The sequence below is a fragment of the Thermobia domestica genome, chromosome 9 (assembly GCF_964235325.1).
Source record: "Thermobia domestica chromosome 9, izTheDome1.hap1.1, whole genome shotgun sequence".
Lineage (NCBI taxonomy): Eukaryota > Metazoa > Arthropoda > Insecta > Zygentoma > Lepismatidae > Thermobia > Thermobia domestica.
In genome coordinates this window covers 63,501,585-63,516,789 of record NC_137462.1, presented here as the reverse complement: position 1 = coordinate 63,516,789, position 15,205 = coordinate 63,501,585, and the positions used below count along the sequence as shown (strand labels likewise).

At 36.9% G+C, this 15,205-nt stretch overlaps 1 protein-coding gene across 1 annotated transcript; it reads left to right on the top strand.

The window, feature by feature from the left end:
* Window positions 1-1,977: 1,977 nt before the first annotated feature.
* Window positions 1,978-2,979, top strand: LOC145660845 (death-associated inhibitor of apoptosis 1-like). The gene has a single exon (XM_081726269.1). It carries the CDS (start codon window positions 1,978-1,980, stop codon window positions 2,977-2,979), a length of 1,002 nt encoding a protein of 333 aa, XP_081582395.1.
* The last annotated feature ends 12,226 nt before the right edge of the window (window positions 2,980-15,205 follow it).

Sequence of the window (15,205 nt, the reverse complement as noted above, 5' to 3'; positions counted from 1 at the left end):
ACGGACTTAAACACAACGTTGAATCAGAATTGGACGGTGAGGGTAAACTATTACAGTCCCCCAATAAAATCCGACAATGAAATCCCAGTAACATTCTCTCAGGACCTTCATGTATCAAATATTACAGGAAGGCCGTATCTAACTATTTTGTTTGTTTGGAATACTGTTATAACTCTTTGCCTGATATACGTAGCCTTCCAGCTACGAACGAATCTATGGCCTTTTACATTCACAATCCCAACACCGGTTAAAGCTCAAGGCATCATCCATGAATGGACCGAACTTATAGTGTATGTCGTGATAGGCATTGTTGGGCCTAATATTAGTTTGTTGTTACAAGGTAGTATGGGTGAAGTTAATGTCACTTATAAGTAATAGCGTTAATACGCCTCACTCAACTTCTGGACAACTTCAGAATTCAAGAAGTCATCCAACTCCCTCAGTTCGTCACACCCCTTTATGACTACCTATGATTTCATTTCTTATGATGGCCCATTTTACTAGCGCACACACCTTCGAACTCTCAACACTTGCTCATTCCGGTATCATTACTGAACATGATCCACATGTCTTACTATATGATTCATCATTGCCTTTAGTCCTGGAATTCCAATATGAATCTTTCATTCCACCCTCTACTAACATTTGGAATGAATTACCGCAAAATGACCTGGAAATTGTGATGAAAGATCATAGTCAACAAGGTTATCCTTTTGTTTTTGTCACCAAAGTTCATGTCAAACAAAGTTGGATTACTGATGCGCAATTAACAACTTTTCTTAGTCACTTGCGGCAAGCACAACACTCATCTATGATCCCTTGGAAAACTTTGCGAACAGTTCATGATATTCCTACCTGGAATCAACTGCTATCAGCCTGTGTGGCCAACACTATCACTCCAGTAATGCTTACCCCGAGTTTATTATATAACCTAACATTGGAACTCGAAAAGCAGCTCCAATCAACAACTTATGAACTAGTTATTCCCGCCTCTGATATTTCAATTGTATACTCGTATAAGTTCAGTGAATGCATAATAGCCCCAACAAAAGTTGTCATGGCTATTAAGTTACCCTTGCGGCAACGTGGATCTACATTACAGCTACTACATCTCCGACTTATTCCCTTCCAAAGGGAAGAACAAGTCTGTCATGTCAACTTACCGATACGGCAAGTGGTTTTACGTTCACCGGAGAAGAAACTTTTAACAGCGGATTGTCATTTGTCACAAGAATCCATCTGTCTTGCTCGCGAATTCTAACCACACGAATTCGGCACACTACCATGCCTCACGGCTCTTATTCATTCGAATTCTTCTGCAATTCATGAAAATTGTCCTATGACTTGCCAATACTTACCAGAAATAGGGTTATTTCATAGGTTAAACTTCACTGCCGTAACTATTTTGGCACGTCGTGAATTATCAATTCATATACTATGTCCAGAAGCCGATATTCCAAACATGTTTTCACCAGACAACTATGGCAGTTTCTTAATCAATCTTGGGTGCAGATGTTCAGTAAAACTACAAGGCATAACTCAAAAACCAATATATCCTTGTATAACAGATAAACTACAAAAGTCCCGCGTAGTGAAGCTAATTCCGGTACAATGGTTGAAGCATATTACTTATTCGTTAGTTCCGTTCTTTTGTCACCCTTGTACTTTGAAATCACATACCTCATATCAATCACTCATGCCTAATGATTATTATACTATCTTTATTATTAATATCATCCTGGTATTCATTTCCCTTATTATTGGTGTATCAGCTAGTATTATGACAGTAATTATATTGCGCAGACATATACTACTTCGACGTCGTCGCCGAAGACAACCCTATTGCCACAGGACCTCACCTCCTACCCCCCCCCCCGCACTATTTAAGTGTTACGGGATAGTTATATATCAGTATCAATTGCGTATGAAATAAGCTGGCAAGCACGACAAATTTCGTTGTCTCTATCTTTCCAGATCATGGATGTCGACCCAAGCACAAACACGCCCTTTCCATCAACGCACGATCTACGGGAAGAACGAGTTCGCTTGTCCACCTTTACTAACTGGTCGGTACCTTTCATCACGTCGGTACCTTCCTTGGCTCGTAGTGGCTTCTATTTCTTACGTGCACCTGACCACGTAAAATGTATCTTCTGTAACATCGAGATTGGCTCATTTGAACCAGGGGATACTGCACACAAAGCACATACGCGATGGGCGCCATATTGTCCATTCCTCCGCGGGTTCCAGGTCGGGGACGTACCCTTGATCCCTCGATCCACCCCTCATAGAACAGGTCATGACGTGTGTGGAAGCCTATGTCTCGAACTGAGACCACATTCACGTTCTGAGCGGGACCCCCTACCAACTCGTTCATCGCCCGAAAACGATGAAGTACCTGTGAAGGGCCATGTACATCGTCAGTATGTTACCGAACAGTCACGTTTAGATTCTTTTAAGTCTTGGCCTGTGAGCCTTAAACAAACACCGGAAGCATTAAGTACTGCAGGTTTCTTTTACACTGAGAAAGGCGACGCAGTCATCTGCTACTATTGTGGTCTAGGTCTCCATAAATGGTTCCCAGAGGACGACCCGTGGATTGAGCATACTCGTTATGCTCCCAAGTGTGCCTACGTTTCTCTTAAAAAGGGATCTGAATTTATTAATCAAATACTGAAGTCGTCTTCCACCTCCTTACCCAACAATGCGGCAAATCAGCCGTCTCACTCACTGACGATTAAAGATGAGGGCATTCCTGTCACGTGTCATGAAACTATCTCTTCAATTCATGACCCCCCAGACCGTTTGCCTGAATGCAACTTCCACCCACTGTGTAAGATTTGCTTCACTCGAGAAATACAGGTTATATTTCGTCCATGTAATCACGCCACTACATGTACCTCCTGTGCCTTAGCTGTACAAAAGTGTGTTGCTTGTCGTACTCCACTTGAATCTATCATGCGAATCTACATTCCTTAACTTCTAAAACTTTCTTTATACTGCTTAGTGCTTGCATGGCCACATTTTATATTATTTTCTTATTCCTATTGTATATACTGAATATCCAACATTATATGTTGTCGTAGTTTAAAAAAAAAAGAGAGAGGTTACATATATTTTATTCAGAAAAGATATGTCCAAGTTATCTGGCCTCCTTGTATTCCACTTCTAGCTCATGTAAATCAGCTTCTAAAGTGTTACTTCTCTAATTATTATTTTATTGTTAATTTAGAATAAGCTAAGGAGCCAGAAATCAATCTTCTGAGACTTCCTGTATACGTAAATTAAAATGTCATTGAATATTTCATATCTTCTTTGAATCAATAGAACTTGTAACTTCCTACGTACTCAGTATATTATTCTTCATGCATTTATTATATTATCTTAGTACATAAGATAAAGTTTACTGTATTGTATTAGTTCTTAGTCTAATTTATATAATATTCATATCTTAATATTCATACTAATTCATATGACGTTTTGTATTATTCTTTTGCTCTATATTCAATATACCGATCTATTAGTTAGCATTTACTATATTATATTAGTTCGTAAGATAAGTTTACTATATTGTATTAGTTCTTAGTCTATTTCATATATTCGTCATATATTCATACATGTTCATTTGACGTTTTGTGTTATTATTATCTTATTAGCTTATCTTATCTATACACTAGACCAATATATTAGTATCCATATATATTTATATTCTCTCCTATTTTGTCTGGCTATAATCAAAACACAGTGACCAGATGTATTTATTTTTCCTTCAATTTTTTTTTATTATTTTTTTTCACGAGGTGAGGCAGGCGTATGCGCACTTAGTAATTGCCTTGTAACTAATAAATAAATAAAAATAATAATAATAAAAATAATGCAAATAATACCGAACACAGGAAATTCATGTTACAATTATTATTGTTGTATTAATTATGTCACATACTACCTGATAGATATCAGTTCCACATGCCAGGTGTGTTGTATAGCGGTAATGCATATCCAATAAATGCATATAGATTAGACTAGACCATATGTAACGATTATGAGTACAAATATGAAAGAAGGGTGGATACTGAATGAGAAATTTGGTATAATAAGTGATACTTAAGCTTTGAATAATTTGTATATGTGGGGGACACGAAATACACTAATGTGTTGTTTAACTTTTTGAAATTAAAACCAAAAAGGGGCATCCGCCCACTTCTGTCCCTTTGGAGTTGCGCAGTCACCCTGGAATATATCCAGAGTCCAATATGAAATATGAATTTGGCAACCTAAGTAGTAGAATAACATATGTAAGGTTTAACATATTTTCACGACGTGGAGTAACTCAAAATAACAAGCACTAATTACAACTAATCAAGGACGTAGTCTATATTATCGAGGTCAATAGTCATTACTACAAAAGGTATTAAACTTTCAAAAACTTCAATAAGCCAATAGAGGGGATGTCTACCTTGCCCCCCCCCCCATCAGATACTGTACCAACCGAACCAGTAATTCATAGCACGTTTAAAAAAAACAATAGAGGGCCCACAAGTGCGGCCCCGACCCTGCACGGATTATTTTTTTTTCATGACACTCCTATCGCAATTGTTTCTAAGTTCATGTAAAATTATTCTACATAAAATTATACTTGGTACTTTAACTACAGCTTGTGGGTTGAAGTACGATCTGAGACAAATCATCCGTTGTCTCGTAATACGAACTGAAAAACTCGTTCTCGCTTAGTAGCGGTGGAATCGATAATACGAAGTTTTGAATTATAAACATAGGACGTAACGGAATGATTTCGAAGTGATTATCCCTGAATTTAGATGTTAAGTATGCACTACCCTACCGGTACTAATACACCGGTAGTCTTGGGTTCGACCCCCGACTGGGTCCTCCTCTTATGCCTAAAGTCCAAGTTTAACTTTCAAGCATCAAGCAAGATGATTGTTAATTCTTTCTGTTCACGTAAAGTATTACTATCTTACGAAATCGTTCGCACTGATCACAAACATCCATTACTAGGAATCGGTGAATGTTGTTTTCGGAGGTGCCTCCTTCGAGGCCTGAACAGACTACAATACGGTCGGCCGTACACTCTGATAGTTGAAGTATGGTATCTTTATAAACACTGTTTCATTTCACTTCATGAAGGTTCTTAATTATGACGCCAAGGTGCCGTGAAGTCCGTCCTTCAGTATGGGAAGAAGGAAGCCACTGGTGTTCGAACCTTGGTACCATTAGTTATGCTTGATAATAATCACCCTCTTCCCTTATTACAGAAGGCAAACCTAAACTACATCCACTGCATCTACAAACCGTGCATTCTCTTCTTTTCCGGATACTCATTAGAATGCAACCATTAGAATGCAAACCTTGAGTGGACTTTTTAGCACTCATACTGAGCCTTGTTAGTTTTCAACTGCATACAGACTTATAAGGGCTTCTTCCGGTCGAATTTATTCGAAATAATTGGTGTAAACCACCACACAATGAACATTACAATAAATACAAATAGTTCAACTACTTTGACATAAGGATAGGTGCACAACACCAATCACTTCCCGCCAGTACTACGAGTCCCTTCTTCGACTCTGGCCATAGGCCTAGATGAATTTTAGAAATAGTAATCATTCTGCACTTTATTTCTTTTCTTTGCCACAACATCATAGGGCACACACAATAAACACCACAGTATCACGATTCACTGGTGAAATTGAAATTCGATTCACACGTCACTAGAAAACTTTGCCATGCCACGGCTCTGCACGACACAAAAGAATCATGGCCACGATAAAGAAAAATAGTAATACTCACCTCAACGCTTCTTCATGTCTCCCCGCGCAGTAATGTAATAGTAATAATTTCATAAAGAACTCAAAGAGACAATCTGGATAAATCAACCGTCTCCAGCCAGTCGAACTCCGCCGAGAATTGAACCCAGCTCCCGCTGGGGAATCTGAAAAATATAACCACAGAGAATCAACGTCTAATATTGATAAATGTTCAATACACAACATAATCTATGCTAAATAAGTGCTTAAGATGTATGCTGAATATCAACACATCATGCAATCATTATGTCCTAATTTTCTAATCTGGTTAAGCCAGAAGACACTCAGTTGTTTTAACTAGCTCCTAACTAAATTGGTAATAAAGTAATCGATAATTGGTAATAAAGTAACTTTACGATTGCTCTAACAAAATTGGCAATTTACAGTCATGAAACTTATAGGAACAAGAGTATGCAGAGCAAATCGAGAATCCAATACCAAACTGTAGTAGAATTCTACAACTCCTTTTTTTTCTTTTTTTTTAAAAAAAAGGGGGGGCAATTTATAATGCTAATTGCACCTAATCGGAAATAATTCGGCCAATTATATGTACCAGAGATTATGCCTTTTGGCAGCAATTTGTAATAATCATACTAAAATAGAAGAAGTGATTACCGGACTATTTAAATTGAAAATAATAATAATAATAATAATAATAATAATAATAATAATAATAATAGCGCCTCGGTACCAAACTATTCGGAACCTCAGATTCATACTATTTTTAATGCTAATCATAGCACTTTAGGAATTGAATTAAATTAACCACCCCTAACAGATTTCGTAACGAGACAGATATAAAAACAGAGAAGTAAAGAAAACAAAAACTGGTTGCGATGGTAAGTATTCATCGACACTATTGTACTAGACGTTATATGCAATTGCCTAGGAGTAAGTGTCTTTGCAGATTACCTACTTCACAGCAAGGACAGCGAGGTGAACCATACCGGAATAGGGTCTATAGATCTCAGATAAGGAAGCTCACCTAACTAATTACCGGAATTATGTAATAAGTATAACCTATTTATTTTCTTTTTCTCTATATAAATTAAGAAGAGAAAGGTACATGGATTATTAAAAATTAAATATTATTTTGTGGTAGAGATCAGGATTGCTAGATTGATAAATGATAGAATGCCATGAATAAGGTATAATGCAATGTAGTTTGTTTTGCCTCTCCGGGCAACTTTTGCTCTACAATCGTACTTTGCTCTACAACTATTAAGAAAAGTAATTTTTTTGTATTTGACGTATAGTATGCTCATAAGATTATCTTAAATTACTGCTAGTTCATTTCTGTAATAGTAAATGTTCCTTCATAAGTACGATTGGTTTCATGCAGAAGTATATGTTCAGTATTGTCTTTCATTAATTAAAAAAAAAGGAGCTTGTTTTCAATGATTAAGAATGATTAGAAACTTCAATAACCTAAAAGTAAGTCTAAGATCTAAGCAATAATTAAAAAAAAAAAAAAAAAAAAAAAGAGGAGTAGTACTTAACTGATATTGATGTCACTGTAGCCCCGCGTTAACATCCAAATGAGGACGCTTACTTGCGAACCTTAGTTTTAACAAGCAGAGGGAACCGCCCCAGGAAGTTCCTAGACATTACCCCATACCCCTCTGTGAAACCCAAACTAATCTTTCCACCACAGGAAATCTTAATGAGTAAACGTGTTGTTACACACACAGACCAGATAAGCTCGCTGCTAGCTGCGTAAATCATTATTTTGCCATCCTTACGGAAGTAATACTTCTCAACTCGAGTTTGGGATTGTCTCTCAAACTGGGTCTCGCGATCTCAGTTAAATTAGCCGTGGAGAGTAATACTGGCTCACCTAAGTGAAGTAGGCTACATGAACAACTAATGCAATCATTATTCCATCTTCGTCACTTAATAAATGGGTCGCACATTTCGTCCCTCTCCCTCTTTGCGTTGTCCGACTCGATTTAAAGAGTAAATAAACAAATACTTACCCTATCCGTTTCTTTATGGGAACAGCCAGCCTACATGGAAACTAGGCCGACTACCTAATTGGAACCATCTCCTTGACTGCCATGAACATCAAGTGAAAACAAAACGGTTTCCTCCAACATACCCATTTCATTGATCGTTAAATACTGAGAATTCCCATAGCTAGATGACTGAGAACTTACCGTTCTTCCTCTTCTTCTCTTCCTAAGATGAAGTTCGAAAGGAAACACACAATAATCAGATCCTCACTAAACGGTGAGTGGTCAGCGCATCGTTTACCGGTAGGAATATAGAAAGTGCTGCACTCCTTTCCTTCACATTTCTTAAAAGAGAACTAAAGTAACTTAAAATTTCATAAATTCGGTGCGGACAGCACACTTCTTTGAAATTGAACCAACCGATAGCGGAAATTTTGCATAGTATGCCTTACTGTTCAAGATAGGAAAATTGACATCCGTAAGACGATGTGTGGTCAGAACACCTTCTATCTGTCATTCCCGTCTCTTGCTAACATCGTTATGATTCAACATAAATGACTTCATTAAGAACCTCGCATTAATGTGTGGTATACACACCTCTCTCTCGTACAATATTTAAGTCTCGGAAGTAGTCCTCGATTATATTTCCATTGACTAAACATACTACACCTTTGATTACACATAATACTTCAATACTCGAAAAGCACAGGCCTGTGGTGATACTATTTACACCGATGATGGTTAACTAAACCAAAACTTTTACACTGGGTATACTTCTACCCTAATAACCCTATAAGTTTTCACACAAAGAAGCCCAAGAATCATCCGATATAATATTGGTGGTAATAACCACAGTCATTTTAAAAAAAAAAAAAAAAAAAAAAAAAAAGAGGAATTAAAAAAAGATCAACCCAGTAAAAAAAATTTGTGACCATCCCACGGGTCTTTTCAACTCTTCTATACTGTACTCATTGTTGATGTCATATTGAAGACCAATGACAGTACGCATGTTACAAGTTGCCTCGTTCCAGGAGACCATTTCATTGAGCTGTCCTGATTACTTCCGTGTGACCCAAAAGGTACCAGGACCCGAGATGACCCGTTGAGCCTAGAGTCAAAGTCTAAGAAGCCGAGTGAGTTTGTACAACTGTTCCAGTGTAGCAGAGTAGAAAGGTTTATCACCGTCCAGCCTAGTCACATACCTGATTGGTGCACGCCAAATGCCTAACCATGGATGCAGATCCTTATTCATAAGAGACTATGACCATTCAACATGACGCTCCCACACTCAAACGTTAAACGGCATGAAATGTTAGGAAGTTTACCAGATGTTAGCTGAATCAGCGGCGATGAACTTTCATAAAGTTTACACAACTAATAACCCGTGACTCTAATCACTGTGTATCTTCGGTTAATAACTAAGGAACTCATAATAAAGGCAACAAGTAGCAGTGTCAACTCATCCCCGTGAAAAGTGAATAACATAATAGGACCCATAGTAACCAATCTCTGGAAATGAACATTTTCATTATCTTCAATCATATCATCTCTCTAAAAGAACTAGACAAGGACTATTTCTCTTCATCAGTGTTCTGCCATACGTAAAGGAACTGATATTTAGGAACTTTCAATAAAAACGTCCAAGGCCCAAGTTGTTTAACAAAATATCACAGTTGTCTTTACTTCTACGGACTGTCAAACCCAGGAGAGAAACCCATCAGTGGAATCCTAAATGGTTGAAATGCAACTTATAACTACCTTTCCGCATCTTGTATAGCCTCGATGCTGAAGCAGAAGGACAATGAACTAAACCAAATATACATCAATATATTGTGCGCGCTAAGTCTAAGTTCAGTGACTTTCAGTATATTAATCATGTAACTAAGTGAATTGTATATGTGTCATTACGTTTATATTGACTCGTTATCTACTGGTATTATCTTATTTCTTTATAACCGTAAAACCATGTTACACTATGAGGCTAACGTTTTAGAAATATTATCATGTATTTGTCTTTTTGTTTACATCACTGAGGGCCTTATACTATGTTCGTCGTGATTGAACCCGAAACTTCCTATATATGCATCACTAACCACTATATTACTATGCATAGAAATCAGGGGTGATAACCGATGATTGTAGGTATCCGTTTTTTTTTTTTTTCAAGCTAGTATTCTAAGAGATAAAAGAAGTAAATTTTAAATTATGATGTATATTGTAATTTTTAATATTACAATGTTTAAAAAAATAAGTATCTTAAAAAGGGCTATTTTGTCCACTTATTGTGTAGCAGTCAGACAATGAAGCGGAAACACTACATCCTGTTTGTAACCACAATAACTTGTGTGCTAAGAACTGTTTCCGCACAACAAAGATAGGTATTCCTTTAATAAAGCAACTTTCCTGCTAGCTTGCTTAAGCCACAAGAACAGAAATCTAATCTTGTTTTAGATTCTTTTTCTTTTTTTTCTTTTGATATACGAGAGAATCACCTTGGAACCGAACCCCGGACTTACAGGCGAACCCCTTCCCACAGTGCTGACTGATGAAAAACATAGTATATCAGTAATAATAGACACTAATCATAGACTGTGGCCGCCTAGTTATCAACAGTCTCGGGCACGGGTTCGAAGCTGATTCACTCGTATGCACCATTTAGTATTACTCGGCCTTCATCAAAATAACAATACAGTGAGAACCTAATCATGCAGGTTGCTAAATAAATCCTAATCATCCTCATCTTATTGGGTTCAGAGGAGGAATCCATTAATTCGTTAATCGATTCCATCTCACTACACCTATAAAGTGTTGATACAGAAATTATTTCCACATGAAAATAACTAATAGATCAATGTAATCTTTCACCATTTCTCTCAAATATCGAACTCTTGTACAGCAACTTGAACTCAGTGTCGTTCAGGGTACTAACGAGGTTCGAAGTCGAACAATAAGATAAGTAAGGTTATATGACTATCTATGCGACTAGTGATTCAAAGCATGGAAATTTCCTGTGCGACCACTGATCGCATGACTCACATAGCCTTGCTTTCGAGGGGCGTATCATAATATGGTACTTAGTCCTATTCAACCTATGTAATACTTCAAAGTTAACTGTAAAGCGGATCACTCGCCTAATAGTATCATTCCTACCAAGCCATGATTCATATATAACTCAGTTCCACAAGGTAGTATTGTGAAGTAAGATTACACCGCCCTTCACCAATATGATGTATTGTAATTATCTTAAAATGCTTAACTAACTGTAAGCAGTTAATCCATAATCAAGCAGTGGCATTTCGATCCTTAAGGTTTGGTTCTTATGTATTACAACCTAATTATTAGCATGTAAGATTTTGTAAGTACAAAACCAAAAGAGGGTACATAAATGCAAGGTCTATTATAACGATACTGATCATTAGGTATCCTTGATGTGGAATTTGATCATACCTTCAATTGAGTACTTAAGTTTTATTTAAAAAAAATGGACATAAGGGTACTGAAATGTCGACTGCTTGACGGGTTCTAATGGGTGATGAAAGGTCAACTAAAGGTAATTATAAGATAGAATTATGAGCAAGGAAATACATATCGATGTAGTTAGTTTCAAGCTATCCTCTCATGTTCAATTCCTATCACAAGGGTCATAGTATCACTTATTATCTCAGCCTAAATTATTGTATCACAAAGGTAATTAACCTTTTCTAATTGTCATTCTAAAGCCTTTGATTGTAACTAACGATGATGCACTTGGTTATGTTTCCAAGGTTTTATAGGCTGGTTCAAATAATAGTGGCCACAATTTGAGTCAAAGAAAATTATGATGCAATAATGTAAGAGTTTCAATACATGTCCTACAGGTAATACGTTTGTTTCAAAGTACATATTGTGTTTGATCTTTCATCGCCACGACTGCTCCGAGGTAGGAAACAAACGTGTACAAACCTCATAAGACAAACTGAAGTTGATATGTTCTAGTCTGGTGTCAAGTATAATTGCTTACCAAGTATTGATGTGCTACATCAAAGAATTATGTAATGTCCTGAAGTAACACCAATTGTTCATTATTAACAACAATCATTCTTTTTGTAAAAGGTTTGGCACGTCGCTAATTAGAAATCTCGTCCATTTTCACTCATTCATTACTTTTCACTCAGTTGTTTTAGGAATTTTTATTTTGTTTGAAGCTTGCCAACTAATTTAACCCTTTGACGCCGGATGGGCATGTTTAAAAAAAAAATCTTTTAAACATACAACGTTAGACTTTTTTTTCTTTTTCTTTTTCCTTTTTTTTTTTTGGAAGGCTGGGGCAGATGTTACCATCTAAAGTCGCCGATAACCCTGATGGCCGGGTTTCGATTCTGTGGTTTGGAGTGGGAGCTAGGGGCGGTGACATAGTGACAGGAGACAGGGGAGAAGAATATTCTTTCGGGAATGATCTATTTAAAACTCTGCCTGGCTAAGCTGTGTTCCTGGCCCCTGTTGGCTGTAAGACCGCAGAGCAGCGAACCGAAATATAAAAGACAAAGCAAAGAAGGTCTTGTGCCATTCATGATGGCAGAACGAAATCCAGTTGTAAAGAAAGAACAAGGAAACCCTAAATATCTAGATAGTAAAATAATAAATCTCAACAGAAATATAGTTTCGCCGCGAGGTGTATAGCCTAGCATGGGTTAGTACCATAGTTGGCCGCTAGGGCAACGGCAATGTTAGTTGTACTCTGCTTCCTGCCACGTGTCGACTCCTGCCCACGCGCTCCTTGAAAGGTGCTGGATTGACCTTGGCTATCGGCCCACACACTCCTTCAAGGTGAGATAGAGGTCGTAAAGACAATAGAAAGAAGCTAGATTGGCCTTGACTATCCGTCCACGTGTGGTGCAATATGGTGCAATATGATGGAATAGCCACCGCCCCGAGAGTATAAAAGAGGTGACCTTGCCGATATCCTGTTTTGGGCCGGCACTCAACCTGCACTGGTCTCGTCTCCAATTTGCAGCAGTTGCGCTACTACTTCAGACTCAGGTATGCTGCCGAACCTAGAAATTATTTCTAAGTTCGCCATCAATATGATTTAACTTGAAATTTCTTAAAGAAGCGATAACATGCCAAGAAAAGCTAAAGGGTTACGCGAGTATTAACATCTTACTTGCTGCTCGAGCCCTGGTATTTCTTAAATCTCTTTTCTTTTTTTTTCTTCTCTTCACATTTTTACAATATGTGGAAGTTTCGCGAGCTGAGGAGCAGTCTGTAGGCTAGTAACATATATGTAAGATGGAGTAATGTCAGTTAAACTATAAATAGTCTGGTCACGCTTTATGTAACTCGATTGTACTTCTCTTCTTTTTGATTTCTTTCGTAATAAATACTTTATTATGGAATTCTTATTTATTTATTTATTGGACTCATTTAATGATTTAGGTACAAGCCAAGAATCCTCACATTTGTACTGGGCGATTCAGGTACAGTCTTAAAATTAAGCCTCTGAGCTACGAACTTCGATGCTACTTCTCTTCCATTAAGGTACCAGTTACTTGATTCCAGACTAGCGACCGAAGAAAACGCTCAGTTCGAGGTTAATCGCGGATTAATACAGGATCCGTCAGCTAGGAGGAAGAATACGAGAGAGAGAAGTATAGGTTCATTCCATCGAACCTGTCCTGTGCGTATGTTGCACAAGTGGTGGAGCCCCCAAACCAAACTCACACACCAACTTACTAACAATAAATGTAACAATATATATATATATATATATATATATATATATATATATATATATATATATATATATATACATATATATATATATATATATATATATATATATATATATATATATATATATATATATATATATATATATATATATATATATATATATATATATCACCAAAGAGTGTGTGTGTGAGAGAGAGAGAGAAAGAACAAAAATAAAAAAAGAAGTGGAAAATAATCAAGAAATTGGTTATCTAAATTTCCTATATTCTATTTGGTAATAGCTATTTAGAGGGAAACCAGTACTCTTCAGACTTCCCACATTTTATACTTATTTAATAAAGGGTATTAGCTACTCCAAAATAGAGAGTGTAAAAAATAATAAGCTGTTCCGAAGTTGTTTATAGGACAAGATAATAATAATATTATTATACAATTGTAATAGAAAAAAATGGAAACAACAAAATTCCAAAGATAAGAAACGAAACAAGAATACACAGCGCCTTGTCACTCACTCTCTTCATGTAACCCACTGGCCGGCCGACATTATCGGCCGCATGTGCATCCAATCATAAGAAAACATTGCCCCCGACAAAATCGGTGTCGGCGATACCGCCGACAATATCGGGGGCTTGGCCGACAGCATCTGCGTGTCGGAGGATCGGCCGATAATGTCGGTGGCGTGTGCAAGCTACGATTTGAGTACATTGAAGTCGATTTCACCGCCGTCATTATCGGCGCTTCCACCAAAATTATCGTTGCCGTGTGCCGTATTCTTGGAGAAGGGCATATATTACTAGCAATCTGACAAGTTATGCCAGGGCTTATTTTCTGGTTGGTTCTTATTTTTACACGTATAGAAACTCAGTAACAGGAAGAAAAAGGATCCTTATGTGACTTTCTTAATAAAGCCGAAAAGACGTTACCATGTAGGAGCACTTTGTTTTCGGAAGTTTGGTTTCAACAGTTTATACGACTATGTAAATAAATTACGCATAATCAACATATCTTTAAAGATTTATTACTCAATAACCTAGATTTCTCTTTATTTACTATGTATAAAATTATAATATTCAAATATGCACATTTCGTAAACTTACATGTTATTACGAAGTATTTTTTTTTAATATGATTGTGTTAATTTGAATAATTGGCAACTCTAAGAAAGGGTACTATGATGAGAAATTCTGTAGTTACTGGAGCATGAGCAAGCTTAGCCACTTTAAAATGAATAATCTATATACAGGGGTACGTAGGGTACGAGACGCAACGATTAAAAAAAGAAAAAAAAAACTACTAACTAACTCTATAGCCTATGGAACCCGGAGGTTGAATGCCGATAAGCAGTCGAAATTTGATTAGACGCAGTGAAAGGTTAGGAGGTAGTACTGAAACATAGATGATTTTCTTTTTAAAAAAACCGAATAGATGAAGTTTACATTTAAAAAATGCATAAATTAAACAAAAGTCAAATGTTTCAATCTATGCCTTACCTAGAAAGAAGAGGAGATGTAATATTTTCTTGCTTGTAGAACATGTATTCGTGAGACTTATTACAGTATTCATTATAATTCAGAGTAGACACGTTCACCTCCCATTTAGATTCTTGATACAGCCCTAAATTCTCTTCGTTTCCCTCCTATCTCATCGGTATTGAAGGTCATTGCTAGAGTTTTTTTTTCTTGTAGGATGACGCGGGAATTCAGGGGGGCATGATGG

Coding starts and splice junctions, on each gene's coding strand:
- LOC145660845 (XM_081726269.1), top strand. CDS start 1,978: ATGGATGTCGACCCAAGCACAAACACGCCCTTTCCATCAACGCACGAT.